A 23,109-nucleotide genomic window follows, 5' to 3' on the forward strand; every position below is an offset into this window, starting at 1 on the left:
CTGGTGGTGACGAAATCTCTCAGCAATTGCTTGTCTGTGAAGGATTTTATTTCTCCTTTACTTATGAAACTTAGTTTGGCTGGATATGAAATTCTTGGTTGAAAGTTCTTTTCTTTAAGGATATTGAATATTGGCCCCCAGTCTCTTCTGGCTTGTAGGGTTTCTGCTGAGAGATCCACTGTTAGTCTGATGGGCTCCCCTTTATGGGTAACCCAACCTTTCTCTCTGGCTGCCCTTAGCATTTTTTCCTTCATTTCAACCCTGGTGAATCTGACGATTATTGCCTTGGGGTTGTTATTCTAAAGGAATATCTTTGTGGTGTTCTCTGTATTTCCTTGACTTGAATGTTGGCCTGCCTTGCTAGGTTGGGGAAGTTCTCCGGGATAGTATCCTGAAGAATGTTTTCCAGCATGGATTCATGCTCTCCATCACATTCAGGTACACCTATCAAGCGTAGATTAAGTCTTTTCACATAGTCCCATATTTCTTGGAGGCTTTGTTCATTTCTTTTCACTCTTTTTTCTCTAATCTTGCCTTCTCATTGTATTTCATTGAGTTGATCTTCAGTCTCTGATATCCTTTATTCTGCTTGGTCAATTCAGGTATTGAAACTTGTGTATGCTTTGTGAAGTTCTCTTGTGTTTTTCAGCTCCACCAGGTCATTTATATTCTCTCAGCTGTTTATTCTCCTTAGCATTTCATCAAAGCTTTTTTCAAGGTTCTTAGTTTCTTTGCATTGGGTTAGAACATGTTCTTTTAGCTCAGAGAAGTTTGTTATTACCCACCTTCTGAAGCCTGTTTCTTTCAATTCATCAGACTCACTTTTCATCCAGCTTTGTTCCCTTGCTGGTTAGGAGTTGTGATCCCTTGGAGGAGGAGAGGTGTTCTGGTTTTTGGTGTTTTCATCCTTTTTGCGCTGGTTTCTTCCCATCTTTGTGGATTTATCTACCTGTGGTCTTTGTAGTTGGTGACTTTCAGATGGGGTCTCTGAGTGGACATCCTTTTTGTTGATGATGAAGTTATTTATTTCTGTTTCTTAGTTTTACCTCTAACCGTCAGGCCCCTCTGCTGTAGGACTGCTAGAGGTTCACTCCAGACTCTGCTTGTCTGGGGATCACCTGTGGCGGCTGCAGAACAGTAAGGGTTTCTGTCAGTTTCTTCTGTTATCTTCGTCCCAAAAGGGTACCTGCCAGATGTCAGCCTGAGCTCTCCTTTATGAGATGTCTCTTTGGATATACGGGGGTTAGGGAGGTGCTTGAGGAGACAGTCTGACCCTTATAGGAGTTCAGGTGCTGAGCTGTGAGCTCCGTTGTTTCATTCGGAGCGGCTTGGTGGTATGTTTAAGTCTGCTGCAGTGGAACTCATAACCGTCTTTTTCCCGAGGTGCTCTGTTCTGGGAAGGTGGGACTTTAAGTTCCTGATGTGCTGCTGCCTTTTTTCAGAGATGCCCTGCCCATTTAGGAGGTAGTCTAGTGACAGTCTGACAGCAGAGGCGTTGCTGAGCTGCTGTAGGCTCTGCCCAGATGTTGTGTGAACTTCCCTGTGGTTTTGTTTATAGAGGTATAGTTAGAACTGCCTTGGTAATGGCGGTCTGCCTCGGTAATGGCGGTCTGCCTCAGTAATGGCGGATTTCCTCACTAATGGTGGACTGCCTCACTAATGGTGGACTGCTTCGGTAATCACGGACTGCCTCAGTACTGGTGGACGCCTTCCCCCCACAGAGCTGGACCGTCATGGGGCCAGCTGCGCTTGCTGTGAAACTCTTGGTTCAGAGCATTTCAGATTGCTGGTCTTTGTGGGGGTAGGACCCGCCGAGCCAGATCACCTGGTTCCCTGTTTCAGCCACCTTTTTTTCAGTTGAATGGGTGGCCCTGTCTCCCAGCTGTTCCAGGTGCCAGTTGAAACAGCCATCGAGATATACGTGAGTTTTTGTGTGGAGATCCACTGCACCAGTTGAAACAGCTGTGCTGGAAGCTCGTGGCACTTTTCAGCCGGGGAATCTCCTGGTCTTTGGGCAGTAATTACTTGTTTGGAAATGCGGTAATCACTCACTCACCCTCTGTGTTGTTCTCGCTGGGAACTGCATTCCAGAGCTGTTCCTATTTGGCCATCTTGGATCTGCCACCACAATTTATTTTTAAGAAATGGACCAAGGCAGTTTCACTGAGGAAAGGATAATCTTTTCAACAAATGGTGCTGGATCACTTTAATATTCTTCTGCCACTGAACCTAGTCCTGTGCTTCATACCATAGAAACTAATAAACCTGAAATGGATTGTGCACCGAAAAATAAGAGCTGAAAGTATAAAACTTCTCCAAGAAAACATAGTAGAAAATTGTAATGACTTTAGGAAGATATTCCTTAAAAAAGCACAAATTATTTAATTTTTAAATGGATAATGTTGACATTACTAAAATAAAAAACTTTGGTCTTCAAAAGAAATTGTTAAGAAAATGAAAAAGGCAAAGACTGGTAGAAAATGTTTGTAATACGTACATCCAACCAGGGCTATTTATTTAGAATATGTAAGTAGTCTCTTACAAGTCAGTCATGAGTCAAACAGCTCAGTAAAAACAAGAGTGAATGTTTTGAACAGACACTTCACCACAGAAGGTATACAGATAGCAATAAGCGTAAGAAAAGGTCTTTACCATTTTTGTGCCATTAGAGAAATGCACATTAAAACGGTGAGACACATGTGTTAGAATGGCTAAATTAAGAAGACTGACAGTGCCTAGTCCAAAGTGGATATGGAGCAAATCGACCTCTCATTCATTTCTGGGAGGAATAGCAAATGTTACAGTTTGACAGTTCTTACAAAGCTAAACATGCATTTACCATATGATGCAGTTATTCCACTCTCCTAGGTATTTACCCAAGAGTTAGGAAAACATGTGCATACAAATGTTCAGAGTAGCATCATTCATGTAGCCAAAAACTGGAAACAATCTAGATATTCCTCACTTTGTAAATGTGTAAACTGTTTTTGGTATGTACATACAATGGAATCCTATTCAGCAATGAAAAGGAACATACTACTAATACGCACCTGGATAGATTCATCTCAAAAATCTTATGTAAATTATTTACTTTTTATTTTTAAAGTATTTCTTATGTATACTAGAACAGGTACAACTATAGTGGTAGAAGGCAGAATCACTGTTGCCAGAAAGCTGAGGGAGGGACTTGACTGCAAATGTTAGCAGGAAACTTTTTCAGCTCCTTGAAATGTTCCATATTCTGATGGTCATGGTTGTATAACTGTGTATATTTGTCAAGATTTATTGGTTAACTTTATTCATTGTAAATTATCCCTCTGTAAAGCCGAACAAGAAAAAAAAAAGCACTTTTAAAAATCAAGCTTCTTTTTTAAGTCATACAAAGATTGGATAGAATCACTGGTTTTGTTCTTTTTCTGCACTTTCACAAACAAGGGTCTCCATGTCTTTGGTAGGAAAAGAAGAAAGATCATCAATGAGAAGATGGATATCTAGCCTAACTTGTTGGTTGAAGATAAAAATTATGTTTAGAAAAGAAGTAATTTTGCTTAATAAAAAGTTACATTAGATTTAATACATTGAATGTTTAATTTATAGCTTCTTAATAACAATTGTCATTTTAATTAACTTTAGAAATATAAACCTGGTCGATGTGATGATATTTTGAAATGGAAGCCTCCCAGTCTGAATTCTGTGGATTTTCGTCTAAAAATAACAAGAATGGGAGGAGAAGGGTAAGTGTGCACTTTTGTGCTTTTTGCATTAGATAATATTGTTTATGTAAGGCTTCACCTTTTACAGGATATTTTATATATACTTGCAATACTTTAAAGAAAGAAACTAAAACACTTTATTTTACAAAATATTTTACATGTATACGTATACATCAACCTCATTTTCAGAGATTACTCCTTTGACCTATCTCAGCTAATATTTTGGAGTTTTCTTTAAATTTTACTGATCTTTATCTTAAAATCATTTTTCATTAATTTAATAGTTATTATGTTAATAATAATATTAAAAAATAAACTTTCGCCAGACGCGGTTGCTCACCCCTGTAATCCTGGCACTTTGGGAAGCCAAGATAGGCTGATTGCTTGAGCTCAGGAGTTCAAGACTAGCCTGGGCAACCTGTCCAAACCTGCTCTCTACCAAAACTACAAAAATTAGCCGGATGTGGTGGTGCATGCCTGTGGTCCCAGCCACTGAGGAGACTGAGGTGGGAGAATTGCTGGAGCTTGGGAGGCAGAGGTTGCAGTGAGCTCAGATTACATCACTGCACTCCAGCCTGGGTGACAGAGTGAGACCCCACTAAAAAAAAAACAAAAAACAAAAAAAACAAAAAAAAACTTTGTTAAATTGTAAAAGTGAAAATTTTACAAAATTTTTGAGATTTTTCTAAAAAATAATTCTGTTGTATAAATTATAGATATAAGTTACGATCATTTGGTATTATAATTAAATGTACTGAAATAAGTCTTTTTTATTTTAAAGGAAATTACTTCATGTTTGCATTTGCAGAGCAAATATTTGTCTATACTTTTGTAGAGTAAGGTCGTAACTGTTCACTTTCATTAAGGTTTTTCATAATGTTTATTAAGTGTTAATTTTTTAATTTATTGGTTAATCTTTTATGACTTTTTTGGTTGCTATTTTAGAATAAAAGATGCTTCAGCACGAATATTTTCATCATTTTTCCAAAGCCTTTTTATTTCACTTTTGTTCTATAAATTTTTAAAGTATTTTATCTAAGTAAATATATTACTACAAAATAAGAAATTCTTAAGGAAATCAGAAAGAGAAAGTAAATAAGACAATATTGGCAAAGAGATTAAAGCTTACCAGTGCATCCTGTGAAATTTTTACTTATCAAAGGTAAAACACAGAAAGCATTTTTGCCAGCTGATGCAATAAGGTATAATGGAGTCCAGACTCCAAAATATTAAAATATTTAAGAAACTATGCATTATTAAAGAAAGGAAACTGTGCATTGTGGTGAATCGTAAGTGAAAAGGTGCTTTAATAAGGCATATGGGTATTCATTTTTTCAAACAACAGTGTATTTACTATTTTATTTTAGGCTGGGTATGGTGGCTCATGCCTGTAATTCCAGCACTTTGGGAGGCCAAGTTGGGAGGATCTGTTGAGGCCAGGAATTTGAAACCAGCCTGGGCAACATAAGGAAGCCCTGATTCTAAAACAAACAAAAATTAGCTGGGTATGGTGGTGCGTGCCTGTGGTACCAGCTACTTGGGAGGCTGAAGTGAAGTAGCAGACTTGCTTGAGTCCAGAGCACGACTCTGCCTCAAAAAAATTAAAAAGAAAAGAAAAAGACGCGCACATACACACACATACACATGCACACTCTTCCACTCCCTAAATGCTTGGGAGGCTGAAGTAGCAGGATTGCTTGAGCCCAGAGCAAGACTCTGTCTCAAAAAAATTAAAAGAAAAAGAAACACACACACACACACACACACACTGTCTCTCTCTCTCTCTCTCTCTCTCTTTCTCCCCCTAAATGTCTGTGGCTTAATTTGCAATTGGACTAATGGCAAAAAATTGTTAGAACAATTATCTGGAATCCCCAAGTAGATATTGAGCTCCATATGAGTCTGATTATAATCCGAGGAGAGATAAATTTGAGACTGTAGGAATAGGTGGAATACACACTCATGAATGACTGGCAGGATAGTTTTCAAAAATATTTTTCTCTTATCTAAACATTGGATAAATATTAATATATTAAACATGCAAGATTAGTCTTCCTGACAAAGTGCCTAGTATACAGATTTTTTCAGTTGCCAGTCAAATGTGGGATTGTTCATTGGTAATCGTGCAAGTTGGGTGGAGGCTTGATAAGTTCTTCTGGAAGTGCCTTATAGAAGACCATCTCACTATTAAAACGATGGAGGCCAAGAAACTAATTTTGGTGAGGCTACACTTTTTTTTTTTGGAGTTGGAGTTTCGCTCTTGCTACCCAGGCTGGAGTGCAATGGCGCGATCTCGGCTCACCGCAGCCTCCGCCTCCTGGGTTCAGGCAATTCTCCTGCCTCAGCCTCCTGAGTAGCTGGGATTACAGGCACGCGCCACCATGCCTAGCTAATTTTTGTATTTTTAGTAGAGACGGGGTTTCACCATGTTGACCAGGATGGTCTCGATCTCTTGACCTCGTGATCCACCCACCTCGGCCTCCCAAAGTGCTGGGATTACAGGCTTGAGCCACCGGCCCGGCCTTTTTTTAAAGACAGATGTGAGTACAATTCTTCGAAAAATAAGACTTCAAAGATGAAGTAAAATTTGTTAGATTGCTTCATTACTAAGTCTTCTATTTTTCCTCAAGCTATATTTATATTTAGTTAAAGAGTATAGACTCTTGTATGTATTTCTTGATTGTTTTGTTGGGTTTTTAAAAAATTGCTTACTTTTGCCTTTTATAGTGATAGTTCTTAGTGGCACTTAAAAACTTCATGAGGTTAAACATAGAATACTCGTTTCTCTAGTAGTAAAAAATGTTATTTTTTCTTGCAGTTTCCTATTGTAATTAAACATAGCATGCTATAATTCAGTTTAGTAGTTTGTCATCCTAGATTTGCCTTTATTCATAGTACGTTTTAAATATATTTTGTTCTTTTAAAGTTTTACCTATTTATATGTCTTCTTCCTAAAAAATGAAATTACTTTTGAGTCTCGTGCATCTTTCAAACACATCCAAATATTACTCTAAGATGATTTTCAGATAGGAATGTGCAGTTTACATCAGTGTATATACATTATTAGTGTAATGGGTGCCAGTTATCAAAACTAGAATGTTTAATATGAAATACAACATGGTAATTATCACATAAAACAGATTATTCAGTTAGCCAGAGTGATATTCTTTTTCTAAATGTAAAGAATGTTGTGTATTATAGCAGTCTTTACTGAATAAATGAGTTTATATCTAATGCTTAGCATTAATTCAGCATTTTAGAGAACATTGTAAGAAATATGCCTATAATAGTTTGAAAGGGAAGTAGCTGTGTCTTTGAATCATAAGCATGTACTAGTGAAGTAGGACTAAGCTGTTAAAACACTGTGAGACAAGCTCATTTCTTTTTTGATGGCACTTCCAAATATTTGTACAAAGCCTAAAATGGAATAGAATATTTTGAAGGTATAATATAAATAGTAGTCTTTGAAAATGACTGCAGTAGTTTTCTAAAAAATGAAGACTTAGGCATTCTAGATAGGTTTTTGAGTTTTCCTTAGTAAGGTGCTAGTAGTATAGATTTCTGTTAGATTGAAATTTAATAGAAAAATTAAAATAGAAAAATCTTTTCTATGTATTGAATTCCCTGTTGATGGCAATTAAAATCGATACTTTGTTCTTTTCATCTCCAATTATCATTTCTGAAAATTTGCGATATATGAATATTGATCAGTCATGGCCTAATGTAACTTTTGTATATCCTAGCAATTTATATTGTGTTGAGTTTTATAAACAATATAGATTTTCATCTGAGAGCTTTTTGTTTTAAAAATATCATTGCTTTATTTTAACTAACTTGTAAGCTAAAACCGTAGCATTGTCAAAAGCTAGAATTTCAAAAGTAGCCTGTATCCTGGAAATTGCAAACTCCTGAGTACAATGTCAGTGGTATATAATGATTGGTATAAATGTATTATTTGTATAGCATAGAATTTTAGAGTGCAGATTTTAAAGCTGGACTGGCTAGGTTATCTCCTTACTAGCTGTGTGACTAAGCACATTACTTTTTTCTGTGTGTCTAGTTCTTCATCAATAAAATAGGAGTTGGCCTCATAAGACTTTTGTAAGGAATAAATAAGTTAATGTATGTAAAATGTTTAGAACAGAACACAGTAAATGGTAAAGGTTGTTTTAATAAAAACAAGTTTAAAAGTGCATATTCCCTTCTTGCTTCTTCTGCAGTACTATGTTACTTGCTGCACCAAGTCAACTTTCTGTGTGAATTATTCCCTATTTGATTCCAATCTCTGTTAATTTTCCCTTTTAAAATGCATGTATCTTTAGCTTATTTGTGTAATTTATTAGAAACTGTTAAACATCTGGAGAGCAAGAGCACAGCAAAGTCAGTAACTTTTCATTATAGAGGTTTTTGTAACAAGTCTCTTAAGATAATGTTGGCAGTATATATACTGGTATACATAGCATATAGTGGTTAAGAACATAGGTTATTGGCCAAGTTTGACCAGAACCAAATCCAAGTTCCACTGTTTATTTGCTGTGTGGTCCACTTCCACTACTTGTTTGCTGTGTAGTCTTATTTAACCTACCTAAGCGTCCTCATCTGTAAAATGTCCACAGAAATAATGTTTATTTTGTAGATTTGTTGTGCTGAAGATTTATTTATACTCCATATTTAATTGCAGGGGTAAACAGAGTAAATATAAGTCTCCCTTTATAGAATTTACAAGCTAATGGGCTGAAATGAAAAAATAATACTGCCTTATGAGATTTTGTGGGGATTAAATAAATAATGCATATAAATTCAGCATAGAACTCAATAAATAAATGTTTACTTTAAAAAATGGTTATAGTTATCAATTGAACCTCAGCAGAAGGTATGGTTACATCATGGATTAAAAACAAACCCTGTATTATCAAGTGGAAAAAAAGTGCTCTGAATGAAGAAGCCTCACTTTTCTGTGAAAGTATAATTTTTTTTGTCCTTCTAATAAAAAATACACATTCTAAAACAAGAGTGAAATGTAATTTTCACCTATCACATTGCAAATCTTAACATTGCCCCTTTTGGTTAGAGTGCGAGCAAATGGGCACTCTCCTAAGCTGTTTGTGTTACCAACACAAGCTGGTACAACTCTGTCAGTGGACAATAAGGTAGTATATATCCTGAGAAAATATGCTCTGATTTTGTGAAAGGAGAGATCTTGGCTTGTCTTCTACATAGCTGTATTCCTACTACATAGCATGGTGACTTGTTTGTAGTAGGCACTCCAGAAATATTCAGTGATGGAATGTATATACAAACAAATAAGAATATGTAAAAGTATGTGTATAAGAATTTTATTGAAGCATCATTATAACAGTGAGAAACTGAAAATATTCAATGTCTTTTTACTATAAAAGTCTGTTGTAAAATATAGTTGTATACATGTGTCTTCCTGTATGTGTTTCCAGGACAGTTGCTAATAGTATTAGAAAAATTTCTAATAGTATCTTTTAGAAATTGGTCTAGTCTATTGAGATACAAGATTTCCCAGAGCTTTGAGGTTGAACTCAGACCTAGCATTTACAGTTGTTGTTTGACTTTACATTCACACATAGTTGTGTGATGTTAATAGACATACCAGATTGGATTTAGTTAAAAACAGAAACACAGCAACTATTTTAACAGAATGAATTTAATGTGAAGAATTGTTTGTTACGAAGGAACTGAAAGATGAAAAAGTCTTGCAGAGGAGGCAAGCACTGCAGGAAGCATCTATCCTGCAGAGAACTGGGGTAACAAAGGAATGAGGGTAGATTATTTAAATTTAGAAGGTTGGAGGAGGTCCTGTAGGGCTCATAAGAAGCCAGTCGCTGCCCAGCTGGCATTCTTGCCACAAGATCTTGGTGGAAGGATTTAGAGGCTCCAGACAACCGATATACTGGTTTATAAGGTCCAAGTGGCAGGGACACTTATACTACAGCCTGAACTTGTTGCAGAGCCATCTTTTGTTCTGATTTCAACTTAAAAATGGTAGCCTAACAGGTTCCTTGGTAAATGAGTTAGAGTACTGCTTCAGAATCCACGGTGATTGTTAAGCTTTGTAACCTCCTTTTTGGTATATACTGCTAGTGCAAGTACAGTAACTTGTCTCTGACACCCTGGAGAAGCTATCCTGATAGGCTTCCAACCATTGGACCCCTAGAAATCTTACTTAGGCAGTGGGCTCCTTAATTTTTGTTGGTTTTATGTCTTCTCTCTTACACGTCTCTTAGTAAGAAAACAGCTTAGTAGTTTTGCTTCTAGGTTGGTTTGTTGTTGTTTGTTTGTTTTATGAATTTATCTTACAGCCATGAATGTAACTTTTATTTCAAGAATTTTTTTGTTTGGATCTTGTATTGTACAATTTTCGGTCAGTCTGCCATTGTCCAATTTCAATTTAATAGCATTTATATACTGCAAGATTTGTCGCCTACCACTTTTTCCTTTTCTTCATTTTTTCTTTCTTGTTTACATTCATTTGTTCTTTGGAGTAATTTTCTCAGATGGGAATATATAGATTTTTAACCTGAATTTTTTGCGTAACTGCTAACGTGTTTCTTTTTCCTGACAGGTAAATCATGTCTTACCTGGATATAGAATTCTTGGGGTACAGTTCTTTTCTCTTTGTAATTGCCTTTTGGCTCCTTTATGGGTTACTTTATTCCCATTTTTCCTTATTGGCTCACTGGGGCTTAAGTCTGTTTTTTGGAGTGCTCTAAGTAGTGGTAGTCTACACAAGAAGGAACATTGCGTGTTCTTTATCTTGGTGGATCATAGCTGGACAAATGTTTCCTGCATCGTCTACTCTTTAAAGTCTCCCATCTCAGGCCTGAAATATGTTCAGCCCATTAGAATGTCAGACACATGACCTGGGGTGAATGTTGCCCTGATCTCTAGAGGTTTTAGATTTCAGTGGCCTGTGCCCTTCTCAGGATTTGCTAATTTTCCAGTCTTTGTCTTGAGACTTTTCTCAATCATTTCCCCTGCCAGGAAACCCTAAAATTTCATACCTCCACTTTACCCAGTAGACTCTTGCATTCACAGGCTGATAATTCAGAGTTGGATATGAGGAGAAGTCAGACTTGTTTTGATTTATCATCTTCCTAGGATCCTTAATAGTTTATTTTTATTTTCCAAGTAGTCTTTCTCTGATCTTTTTTGACTTTATTATTTCTTTTCTTGTTTTATAAATTATGATAAGAATCTTATGAACAATTTCCTCCTAGGGAGGCGAGGGGCAGAATAAAGATTTTCTTTATGGTCTAGTGCCATATGATCTACTTTAAGTTCTATTTGTAATCCTCTTTAACTGGGCCAAAGGCCTTTTTAACCCATATTTTCTAAATATCTGGATCTAGAGTGAAGCCCTGTCTCTAGTAAGACAAAAAGCTCAGACTATTCAGCTACTCCTCTGCTTCTGGTGCTCTTTGTCAGTATAATCTATGATTTTAGATATAAATCATGTATATTGTGTTTTTATTTTCTTTCAAAAAGTTTTCTTGCATTTATATTTTAATTATATAATTTTACTTTTAACAATTATTTAAACTCATCACCATTTAAATGGCTCATTTTGGGGATATTAATATTTAACAATTATTTAAACTTTTCTCTATTTTAATTGAAATTGGTAGTTACACCCATTTCATACCTGACTTTATTCCTTTTTCAGAACTCTTCTGTCAGTTCAAGTAGTTTTTTTTTTTTTTTTTTTTTTTTTTTTTGAGATGGAGTTTCGCTCTTGTTACCCAGGCTGGAGTGCAATGTGCAATGGCGCGATCTTGGCTCACTGCAACCTCCGCCTCCTGGGCTCAGACAATTCTCCTGCCTCAGCCTCCTGAGTGGCTGAGATTACAGGCATGCGCCACCATGCCCTGCTAATTTTTTTGTATTTTTAGTAGAGATGGGGTTTCACCATGGTGACCAGGATGGTCTCGATCTTTTGACCTCGTGATCCACCCCCCTCGGCCTCCCAAAGTGCTGGGATTATAGGCATGAGCCACCCCGCCCGGCCCCAAGTAGTTTTATATAATTTTTTTTTTTTTTTTTTTGAGACAGGGTCTAACTCTGTTGCTCGGGCTAGAGTACAGTGGTGTGAACACAGCTCACTGCAGCCTCAACCTCTCAGACTCCAGCAATCCTCCAGCCTTGGGCTTCTGAGTAGCAGGGACTACAGGCACATGCCACCACACATGGCTAATTTTTAAATTTTTGTAGAGATGGCGTCTTGCCATGTTGCCTAAGCTGGTCTCAAACTCCTAGGCTCAAGCAGTCCTCCTGCCTCAACCTCCCAAAGTGCTGGGGGTGAGCCGCTGTGCCTGGCCTTAGGTTATGTTTGTAAGACGTATGCTTATTATTTTTTCATAACCATTATTTCTAATTATTTCTTCCTAACGAGGAATCTTCCTATTATAGTCTAATTTTCAAAAATATATAATTGCCTTAATTTTAGGGGAAAGTAAAAGATAGCATTACAGCAGACTTCACTGATTTGTTTCTTTAAAAAGTTAATTTGAAATATTCTATTTATATTTATTTTTACAAGACACTTTTTCTCTAAAGAGTGTATAAAGACATTTTTTGCTTTTAGAATCTTGATAGTATCTGTAGGATCTTCAGAAATTTTTAGATTGTGAAATGTTTTTTGTCTTTTTATTTTTTAAAATGTTTGTGGGTACATAGTAGTGTTTAAATTTATGAGGTACATGAGATGTTTTGATACAGGCATGCAATGTAAAATACATTGTGGAGAATGGGGTATCCATCTCTTCAAACATTCCTTTGATTTACAAATAATCCAGTTACATTCTTTATTTTAAAATGTACAATTAAGTTTAGATTGTGAAATCTTGAAAAGTGTAGAATTCCCACTTCTAAAAACATATTTCTCTTCTTAAGTTTGTATTGTATATATGTTCAAAAAGATAGAGTGTTTTACATGACATTACATTAGTTTACTACAAGAACAATTGTTTATAATAAAAATATTAGTAAGCCTTAGTGAAATGAAGCAGCATTGTAGTCTGGTGGCTTATATTTGATGTAATTGTAGGCAGAATTTTTTAAATTAGCAATTTGCTATAGTTTGCTTTATTAAGGTTTAGCCTAAAGTATTTATGAAATTATTTTTATGCTAGACACTCCAAGTTCAAATACTTGTTTATATCTTCAGGATAAAGAAGGAAATATTTGAGCTTTTTAGCCACTGTGAATTTCTTAATTAAAACTAGTGAGGAATAAATTAAAGAGCCCTGATTATAAAATAATTAGTAATAGAATTATATTTCTTTAACTTGCACTGTCTGTTTTGAACCAAGTCATTTAATTTGGTTTAAAGAGTTAATTATGAGAGGATATTTAATATCCTTTAGCATATGACAGCTACAAAATATAAATATGGTAATTTATTATAAAAAGAAGAAAGCTAGGGCACATCATTGTTAATGCAGTCCTTTTATCTCTGGAAAATGGAACTCATATTAAGCTTTGACTCTCAAGGGAAAGAATATGGGGGGAGGGTATGGAAGAGGCTCACGCTATTCTTTGTGTACAGCAGAAAACTATCTTAGCAAACTGGACTTCCAGTTTTGAGTTATGGGATTATAGGAACAATTATGACACAAGGTTTTTACAGAGCTACATATAGTGGTAGAGCTAGTGGTTGATTTTAATTTTATTATATTGGCACCTGTTATCTATGACTTTTGTTTAAAAATTAAACTTAATGTAGGAAATGCATTTCACTGTATAATAACAATTGAAGCTGTATATTTTTTTAAATGCCCATATAACATACCAGCATTGCCCAATATAAACACTACAGATTAACAGCTGTATTTATATGAAATTATTACCATGTATTCTTTTAATTAGAAACCTCTATCAATGGCAGGGTTTCAGTATTTACAGCTCAAAGGTGCTTTATGTTCATATTGATAAATAGAAGCCACTACAGGTTTCAGAAACATGTTTTCATTCATCAGATGAAGTCCAGGTTTTGTGGCCTTTTGAAAAACACTATATTTTTATTTAATTTTTTGAAATTGGTATTCTAAATGACTATAGTTAATATGTTAATATCGAGAATATTTTTACTGACCACTATGTAGTTACATGAGTTATTTAAATATTCATCAAATTTACTTATTTTTGGTAGTGTTCTAATATTTCTAAGTCAAGCTGGAATATGTGGTATTTAGGTTTAAAAATTGCATGGGCATTTAAGTGGGTTCATTGTAGAAGGTATAGACCATATCACATGGTCTCAAGGGAGTTTAGAATAAATTAACTGTAAATCACGTGAATTCATTACTAAGGAACAAAGACCTTTATTCATCTTTTTCAGAATCTATCTTATGAAAAAGAAAAAGAAAGGGACTGGCTTACTTGTCTTCAATTCACTTTTAACCTTTCATTGTTCTAAGTAACAGTGCTAGTTATAACTGATTCATCGCTATTCGGTAAGCATTTATTGAAAACCATCTATGTGCAAACACATTGTTAGGTGCTGGGAATCAAACGATGGATAAGCCCTATCCTGAAGGAGTGAAAACCAGACTAAGATGGCAGATATAAATCACTCTCAGTGTGCCAAATGCTATACTGTTAGAGTAAGTAAGGCTAGTGAAGGAACCTAGGTAATTTTATATCTTCCACATATAAAACAGAAAGATAAAATGTAAAGTAAAATATGAAAACATTTTCACTATTAGTAACAGGATAAAGAAGGTTCCAGAGAAGATGGTTCACTTGAATAAAACTTTGTAAATATGTAGGAATGATGTTCAAGACAGAAAGCATAGCCTGAAAGAAGGTGTAGAACTTGGGAATATTTATCAAATACTAGAGTTTATGGAAGTGCATAAATCAGACCAGGACCACATTGTAAAGCCAGAGTAAGGAATTAGGACTTATCCTGGAGAGTTAGTGAACAGTATTAAATGGAATTTATATTATCTGTATTTTAGAAGGAACTGGCTAGGAGATAGAAGTTGTCAACATATTCCAACGAGTTTCATAAGCCAGAAACCTGTGGACCATCATTGTCTCCCTTACCTTACTATCCAGTGATGTACTGTCAGTTTTGCTTCCTAGATATTGCTTAAATCTGTTGACTTGCCCCTGTTCTGTAGATAGGATCTTTATTCAAACTAGCATTATATTGCCTGGACTAATGTGATAGTCTGTAACTGGTCTTACCATGTTGTCCTTGCTCTCACCTAGTACCTTGTTTGATATTGCCTGGACTAATGTGATAGTCTGTAACTGGTCTTACCATGTTGTCCTTGCTCTCACCTAGTACCTTGTTTGATATTACTAGAATGAGGCTATCTCCCACCCCAACCCCCATCTTTTCTGTTAATGTTAGTGTTTGCCTGGTGTAGTGGGTTGAATTGTGTTTGTCAGATAGGTATGTTGAAATGTTAACCCCTGATACCTGTGAATGTGATCCAGTTTGGAAATTGGTTTGTTGCAGGTGTAATTAAGATGTAAGTTAAAATGAGATCATACTGGAGTAGGTTGGGTCTTTAATCCAATGACTCATGTCCTTGTAAAGAAGGAAGACATAGAGAGATATTATACATGAGGGGAGAATATCTTGTGACTATGGAGGCAGAGACTGAAGTGCTGTAGCTGCAAGTCTAGGAACACTAAGGATTGCCAGTGAACCACAAGTAGTTAGGAAGAGGCAAGAAAGGATTCTTCCCTATAGGTTTCGGAGGGAACATGGTCCTGTCTACATCTTGATTATCAGACATCTAGCCTCCAGAACCATGACAAAATAAATTTTTGTTGTTTTAAGCCACTTTGTTGTGGTTTGCTATGGAGGTTTTGGTAAACTAATACCCTTGATATACGTTGTTTTATTTTTTAGCTTTCAGTATTTCTCTCCTTATGTTTTAGATTTGTCTCTTGTGAACAGCATTTATCTGGATTTATTTTTATTGTTGTTACTCATTGACAATCTTTACTTTGTAAATGGAGCATTCCATCTTTTTACACTTTCATATGTAATGAATTTTTGCCATCTTATTTTTTGTTATTTGTCATACCTTTTCTATGCTTTTCCCTCTTTCTTGCCTTTTATTTTGATTTTTTTCTTTATTTTTGCCCCGCTCAATTTAAAGTCGTAAATTTGGGGGGTTTTTTTTGGTCATTACCCTAGAAAGTTTAGCATACATATCTAACTCTTTAAAGTTAACATATTTACTTTTCCAAGAAATATAATTCTAATCACTCCTTTCCAAGTTACATTTCTATCTCTTTTATTATAGCCCACAATACCTTATTATTTTTGTTACATACAGTCAGTATTTGATTGCTTTTCCCATATATTTACTTACAACTTCTTTTGCCGTGTGTTCCTTCTGTGAGTTCAGACTTTCTATTTGGTATTACTAAACTTCTGCCGGTAGTTACATTCTTTAATATTGCTTTTGGCTCTGCTGGTAGCAAATTCAGTTGTTTTAGTGACAATCTTTATTCTGTTTATTGGACATTGAATTCTAAGTAAACAGTTATTTTTTTCTTCAGCCTATAGACAGTTTTATTTCAGTATCTTCTGACTTTCCTTGTTGCTGTGGACAAATCAGATGTTTGTATAATTGTCTTCTTACACAAAAAGAAAGGTAACCTTTCTTTTCTTTGTGCTTGTTTTTAAGATTCAATCTTTATATTTGATGTACTGCAGATTTACTATGATGAGTCTAGACTTGTGGAAAATGTATTACATTGTTTTTCACCAGTTCTCGGCTTTTCCTGCTGTTATTTCTTCAAGTATGACTTTGCCCCAATTTTTTCTTCTTTCCTCCTGGAATTCCACTTGATTAATTGTTTAAACAAATAGATACTGAGCACCCTCAATATTTATTTTGAGTTTTTGCAGTTACTATTTTAGGAGCTTGTGATACAGCCATGCAAAATCAGATCCCTGATTCATGGAACTTACATTTTATTTAAGAGAGACTGGCAATAAATATAACAAGTAAGTGAGATAATGTGTTGAAAGCTAACTCAGAATTTGCAAAATAAATTAGGTATAATAAGGGATTGGGTGTTCCAGATTGAAGGGGAGGAGCGACAAATTAAAGTATTTTAAGTCCCATTGGTAAAGTAAGATCTGAGCAGAGTTGAAGGAAGTGAGGGAGTTAGCCAAGCAGATATTGGATACATAGGGGAGAAGCACCAGACAGAAGTAACAGTTGGAGCAAAAGATCCTGTACAGGCCTTGAGGCCTGTGTCACAAGAGATGACTAAATGAAGGAGGGAGAGAAAAGTAGAAGAGATCGGGCCCTGTATTATCTTGTCTTATGGCTACTGTTAGGGCTTCAGCTTGTACTCTTAGGGAAATAGGAGGCATTGCTGGGTTTCAGGATGATAACTGACATGATTTGTCTTTTTTTTTTTTTTTCCATTTCTCTTTGAGAATTCTTCTTTGACAGGAAAGGGTCAGGGAAAGCAGTTAAGAGTTTATTGTAGGAATCTAGGCAAGCGTTCTTGTGGCTAGGATGATAACATTAGTAATGGTGAGAAGTGGTCAGATTCTGGATCTTTCAAAGGTGTAGTGTGGTGATTTTCCTTACTGTGTTAGTTTAGTTAAACTAAAATTGCATTTCCTAGAATTCCCTTCCTTGTGTGGTACTGAGTTAGAGCTAGCCTTGAGAAATGTGTAATACTTGGAAGGCAGAAGTAAAGCAGCTGTCATTACATTCAGTTGTGTACATAATCATTGCTCTGTTGACTTACCTCATTAGTGTGGGGCAGTAGTTGGCCCTGCAGCTCTTGCCTGGATCTCCTCCTCCATTAGTTTGTCTGGGTCATGGGCCAAATGAATGTATAGCTCCGCAGGAAAGGGAAACAGATTCTTCTGCAGGTTTAGATAAGGTAGAAAACAGACTTGGGTTCCAGTTTGTCTTCATCACTTCTAGTTAGTTAGCAGGCTTTGCATTTTGCCCTAGTTTATATCCAGGTTTTCTTCCCAACGGTCTGTCCTGCTGTCATAGACTTTATCAAACATGGGGATATGGGCTTTTATAGACTTCTTTGCAAGCTCCCATTAATGGTCTCTGGGTTAGGAGTATTTTTCTGATCAACCATCTTCTTCAGGATCTTTACTCCCTAGCTTCTACCACAATAGTATAAGGTCTAATTCTTATAATAAACCCCTGATTCTATATAACTGGACGGTTCTGCTTCCTAGATTAAAGCATAAGTGGTATATTGAGTTGACAGATTTGAGAGAGAGGAGCCACGATTGATTCCATAGGGAAGAATGTGGGATAAATGGTTTGGGAAAAAAGGTTGAGGTTTACAATTGTTCACAGCCATTTGAGATGTATCCGATGTATGTGCAGGGCAGACTGACAATTACATTAAATGGGAATCTGATAGATAATACCATTCCTGCTTGTTTCAAATTTTGATGCCCACCTCCCTCCCCTCCACCTCCAACACAGTATTGTTTTTGGATTACTATTTTGCCAGACAAGAGAAGTTCCTAGAGCTTTTCTTTATTTCTTAATACTATAATGGCCCTTAACCCATGTGTAGAGAGTATCTGTGGGGATTCTGCCAGTTATTAAGGATTTCTATTCCAATTACACATTCAGGAACAGGAGAGAGTACCACAGGGTGAGTCTGTGGACTAACTGGGTCCACTGTGGGTCAAACTTTTATAAGACTTCACCCATCACCTGACCTCTTTAAGTCTTCACTTTGATATGTTGGGTCATAGTAGTGTGTTGTGTCCCCAAGAGTTGGCATCGCTTCCTTGGAATCAGTAGAGAGTGTTTCTGAAAGATCTGGATATTTATTTTTCTCTATGACATAATCACTCTAGTACAGGGGTCCCCAACCACCAGGCCAGATCAGTATGGGTCTGTGGCCTATTAGAACCAAGCTGCACAGCAGGAGGTAAGTGGCGGAGGAGCAAGCATTAATGCCTGGGCTCTACCTCCTCTCAGATCAGGGGCAGCATTAGATTCTCATAGGAGCACAAACCCTATCGTGAACTGCGCATGCAAGAAATCTAGGTTGTGTGCTTCTTATGAGAATGTAACTAATGCCTGATGATTTGACATGAAACATTTCTTCCCCAAATCATCCTCCCACCCCCATCTGTGGAAAAATTGTCTTGCACAAAACCCGTTCCTGGTGCCAAAAAGGTTGAGGACTGCTGCTCTAGTAGATAGCAATAGGCCCTTCTGGGGATGGTTTGGTACTTAATTTAAAGCATATACTTGTGACAAAACCACAGGGTCTTTCTGCAAGGGGACCTGGCTTCCCCTTGCATCAGGGCCTTTGGGTGTTGGGACTGGCCTTTGGGTGTTGGGACTGACTTAATCTGAAAACTGGGTGAGAAGTTAGCAGCAGGACACAGTTGGACCACAGGAAGCAGCCAGTTGGTTGTGAAGAAACTTGTTGGAAAACGTTGAAAAATCAGAGCTGGTCTGCTAGAAGCCACTCTGGTGGTAGGGAGATTTGCCAGGCAATACCAATAAACTAGAGCTGGTCTGGTAGGGCCTTGGGGGTGAGTGCCACCAGGCTTCCCACACAGTATTTAGCTGACAACTGTATCATAGGAAAAAAATCCAAACTAGAACCTAGGCTGTGCCCTTGTAGTGTCCCTTCACTACTCTGTACTCACAAAGCCCGACATTTGTACCTGCTGGCAAAGGAGCAGGGTTACAGGGTCCTGATCCTGTATCACAAAGCAGGGCAAGAGGGGTAGCTTTGGAAATACGAGGCAATAAATTGATAACTGCTACAATTAAAGTAGATAACTGGTACAGTTATATTTGATGTATATAAGGAGACCGAGTTATTATTTTGAAAGCTGATAAATGGAAAGAAGCCTTTTTTCCCCTTCTGCTTTTTATTTTATTATTTATTTTTTTATTTTTGAGACGCAGTCTTGTTCTTTCGCCAGGCTGGAGTTCAGTGGCATGATCTCGGCTCACTGAAACCCCCACCTCCTGGGTTCAAGCGTTTCTCCTGTCTCACCCTCACCAGTAGCTGGGACCATAGGCAAGTGCCACCACACCCAGCTAATTTTGTATTTTTTGTAGAGACAGGGTTTTACCATGTTGGCCAGGATGGTCTCAATCTCTTGACCTCATGATCTACCTGCCTTGGCCTCCCAAAGTGCTGGGATCACAGGCATGAGCCACTGCGCCTGGCCTCTTCTGCTTTATTTTATTTTTTAATATAAAATATATTTCAGATAGCCAAATGGTAAGGGTAAGTTTCTCTTTATGCAAGTTTTCCAGCCATCTAAAGAATTAGGAATAATAGACTATCACCATTTTGTAACTTCTAATGTATCTAGATCAGCACTGTTCTATAGAAAGATGTGAGTTACATATGTAATTAAATTTTTCCAGTAACCATAATAAAATGCATAAACAGATGAAATTAATTCCAATAACATATTTAATTTTTTTTTTTGAGACGGAGTTTCGCTCTTTTTACCCAGGCTGGAGTGGAATGGCGTGATCTCGGCTCACCGCAACCTCCGCCTCCTGGGTTAAGGCAATTCTCCTGCCTCAGCCTCCTGAGTAGCTGGGATTACAGGCACGTGCCACCATGCCCAGCTAATTTTTTGTATTTTTAGTAGAGACGGGGTTTCATCATGTTGACCAGGATGGTCTTGATCTCTTGACCTCGTGATCCACCCGCCTCGGCCTCCCAAAGTGCTGGGATTACAGGCTTGAGCCACCGCGCCTGGCCCTAACATATTTAATTTAACCCAGCGTATCTAAAATGTTGTCATTTCAACATCAGTATAATATGTATCACCCATGTGTCTTTTCCCTTTGCTGATTTTCTCTGCATCCTTTTGTTGTAATAACTTGTAACTGTGAGTACAACATTTGAGTCCTTTGAGTCCTGCTAGGGAATCCTCGAACTTGATTCCCAATACTTTGATTTGGCTTTGTCTGGTATTTTCTCATAATTAGATTGGGGTTATACACGTTTTGCAAGAATACCACAGAAATGTTGTGCTGTTTTCAGTGTGTCATATTAAAGTAGATGATACAGATATGCCTCATTACTGATAATGTTAACCTTCATCACTGTTAAGGTGGTATATCCAGGGTTTCTTTCTCTTCTCTAAAGTTGCTGCTTTCTTTTTTCTAATTAATAGGTTCTTAGAGAATCTATGCAAATACTCTGTTTCTCCTCAAACTTCCTCCTGCCAGTTATAGCTTCTACTAGTAGATCCTGCCTGTAAAAATTCACTGTAGTGTTCCGGATGGTAATTTTTTATTTCCAGGAAAATACTTTGTTTTAACCTCCAAACTGATGAGAACTATGTGTACTTAGAAACATAAGTTGGTTTTATTTATAACCCTAGCTTGTTATTTATATTAGGCATCATACGTATTTGTAAAGAAAGTTAAAGCTGTTTTGTTAACTTCTCAAATACTTGAGATTTATCTCATTTTAGTTGTCATGATAGCAGATGATTATAATCCCAGGATTTTAAGCTTCTTTCTCCTAAATTACTCATCTTGTTTAGTATATGTTATAATAACAATGCATTGAAATTCTTTGTCTTATTCAGCATCACATCATAGCAAAAAACTATTCATATTTAATAACAGAAATTAGGTTTTCTAGAGGAAAAGAGCCAATACAAACGATTAGTTTTCTCTTTCTCTATTGGCTTCTGTATTTATAAAGGGAGTAATAAGAACAGTCCTATTCTTACAAACTATTTTAGAATGATTACCAGTTGTTGACAAAGCTATTTCCTTGTGTAAACTCATTTGGTTTGGAAATGATGAACTCATGAAAGTTTATTTGATAATCAAATTTAATGTATAGTGGCAAATGCAAATATAAATTCAATATTAGAATGCAGCTTAAATGTGGTATTTTTAGTTCTTTGGTTGGGGGAAGGGAGAAGAGTACCAATAAAGTGTTTTTAGTTTTTTTTTTTTTATTTTTTATTTTTTATTTTTTATTTTTTTGAGACGGAGTTTCACTCATGCTACCCAGGCTGGAGTGCAATGGCGCGATCTCGGCCCCCTGCAACCTCCGCCTCCTGGGTTCAGGCAATTCTCCTGCCTCAGCCTCCTGAGTAGTGGGGATTACAGGCACGCACCATCATGCCCAGCTAATTTTTTGTATTTTTAGTAGAGACGGGGTTTCACCATGTTGACCAGGATGGTCTCGATCTCTTGACCTCGTGATCCACCCGCCTCGGCCTCCCAAACTGCTGGGATTACAGGCTTGAGCCACCGCGCCCGGCCCCCTGTGTTTTTAGGTGTTATACTAAGCCGTTATATTTATGATTTCGATTCATCACACTAAGCCTTTAAAGTAGATGTTGCTATAAAAATAAGCGAACTCAAGGCATAGCTGCTGTGGAAAACAGTATGGTGATTCCTCAAAAATTAAAAATAGAATTACCATATGATTCCACAATTCTGCTTCTGAAAATGGGGTCTCAAAGAGATTTGTACCCCCATGTTTATAGCAGTATTATTCACAGTAGCTAAAATGTGGAAGTAATATAGTGTCTGTAGATGAATGGTTAAGCATACAATAGAATATTATTCAACCTTAAAAAGGAAGGAAATTCTGACATATGCTACGTTGTGAATGAACCTACAGGACATCATGCAAAATGAAATAAGCCATATACAAAAAGACAAGTACTGTGTGATTCCATTTGTATGAGATGCTTAGAGACAGGAAGCAGAGTGGTGATCACCAGGGGCTGGAGGGAGTAAGGAATGGAAAGTCATTGTTCATAGGTGTAGAGTTTTCAGTTCTACAAAACCCAAAAGGCAGTTATGGAGACGAGGGTGGTGAAGGTTATATGACATTATGAATGTATTTAATACCACTTAAAAATGTTAAGATGCTACATTTTGTTCTGTATATTTTACATGATTAAAAAAATTGGAGAAAAAATAAGTAAACTTCTCTTTTTGGGAACTTGTCTAAAATCACATAGGTCTTAAGTATAGGAATTAATATTTAAACAAATTCTTGTTATACTCCAAAACTTACTTCTTTTCTGTCATAGTCATGGTTTTCAAACCGCTCCACGAACAGTACAGTATTTTCTTTGATTGAAGAGCCTTCACTGCCCTTTTGTGCATTTTTAATACAAAAGTGATTAATGTTTACTTCTTATGTTACTATTTCAGACCTAGCTTTGGGAAATATAGCATATCTTCATGTGCTTGGAAATTGAAGCACTAGCCCTATAATGCCGATTTCTTCTTAGACATTGCTTCTGTAATCCATATCTTTTTCTCCAAATGAAAGGTGATGTCTTAAACTGTGACTTAGCAAGCTACCTATGCATTTGCCTTGCATGTAAATATAAATAATAGGAGTAACATTCTATTTTTCTTCA

At 36.6% G+C, this 23,109-nt stretch overlaps 1 protein-coding gene across 2 annotated transcripts in view; it reads left to right on the forward strand.

Annotated features, from left to right (window-relative positions):
* RNGTT (RNA guanylyltransferase and 5'-phosphatase) overlaps positions 1-23,109 on the forward strand; it is a 343,044-nt gene that overhangs the window by 204,488 nt on the left and 115,447 nt on the right. For both annotated transcript variants that reach the window (XM_032275278.1, XM_032275279.1), the window contains one exon: positions 3,634-3,734. In XM_032275278.1, coding sequence (XP_032131169.1) covers positions 3,634-3,734 — 101 coding nt within the window. The remainder of the gene's footprint in view (positions 1-3,633; positions 3,735-23,109) is intronic.

The sequence above is a fragment of the Sapajus apella genome, unplaced genomic scaffold, assembly GCF_009761245.1.
Source record: "Sapajus apella isolate SASKATOON/1434 unplaced genomic scaffold, GSC_monkey_1.0 scaffold6, whole genome shotgun sequence".
Taxonomy (NCBI): domain Eukaryota; kingdom Metazoa; phylum Chordata; class Mammalia; order Primates; family Cebidae; genus Sapajus; species Sapajus apella.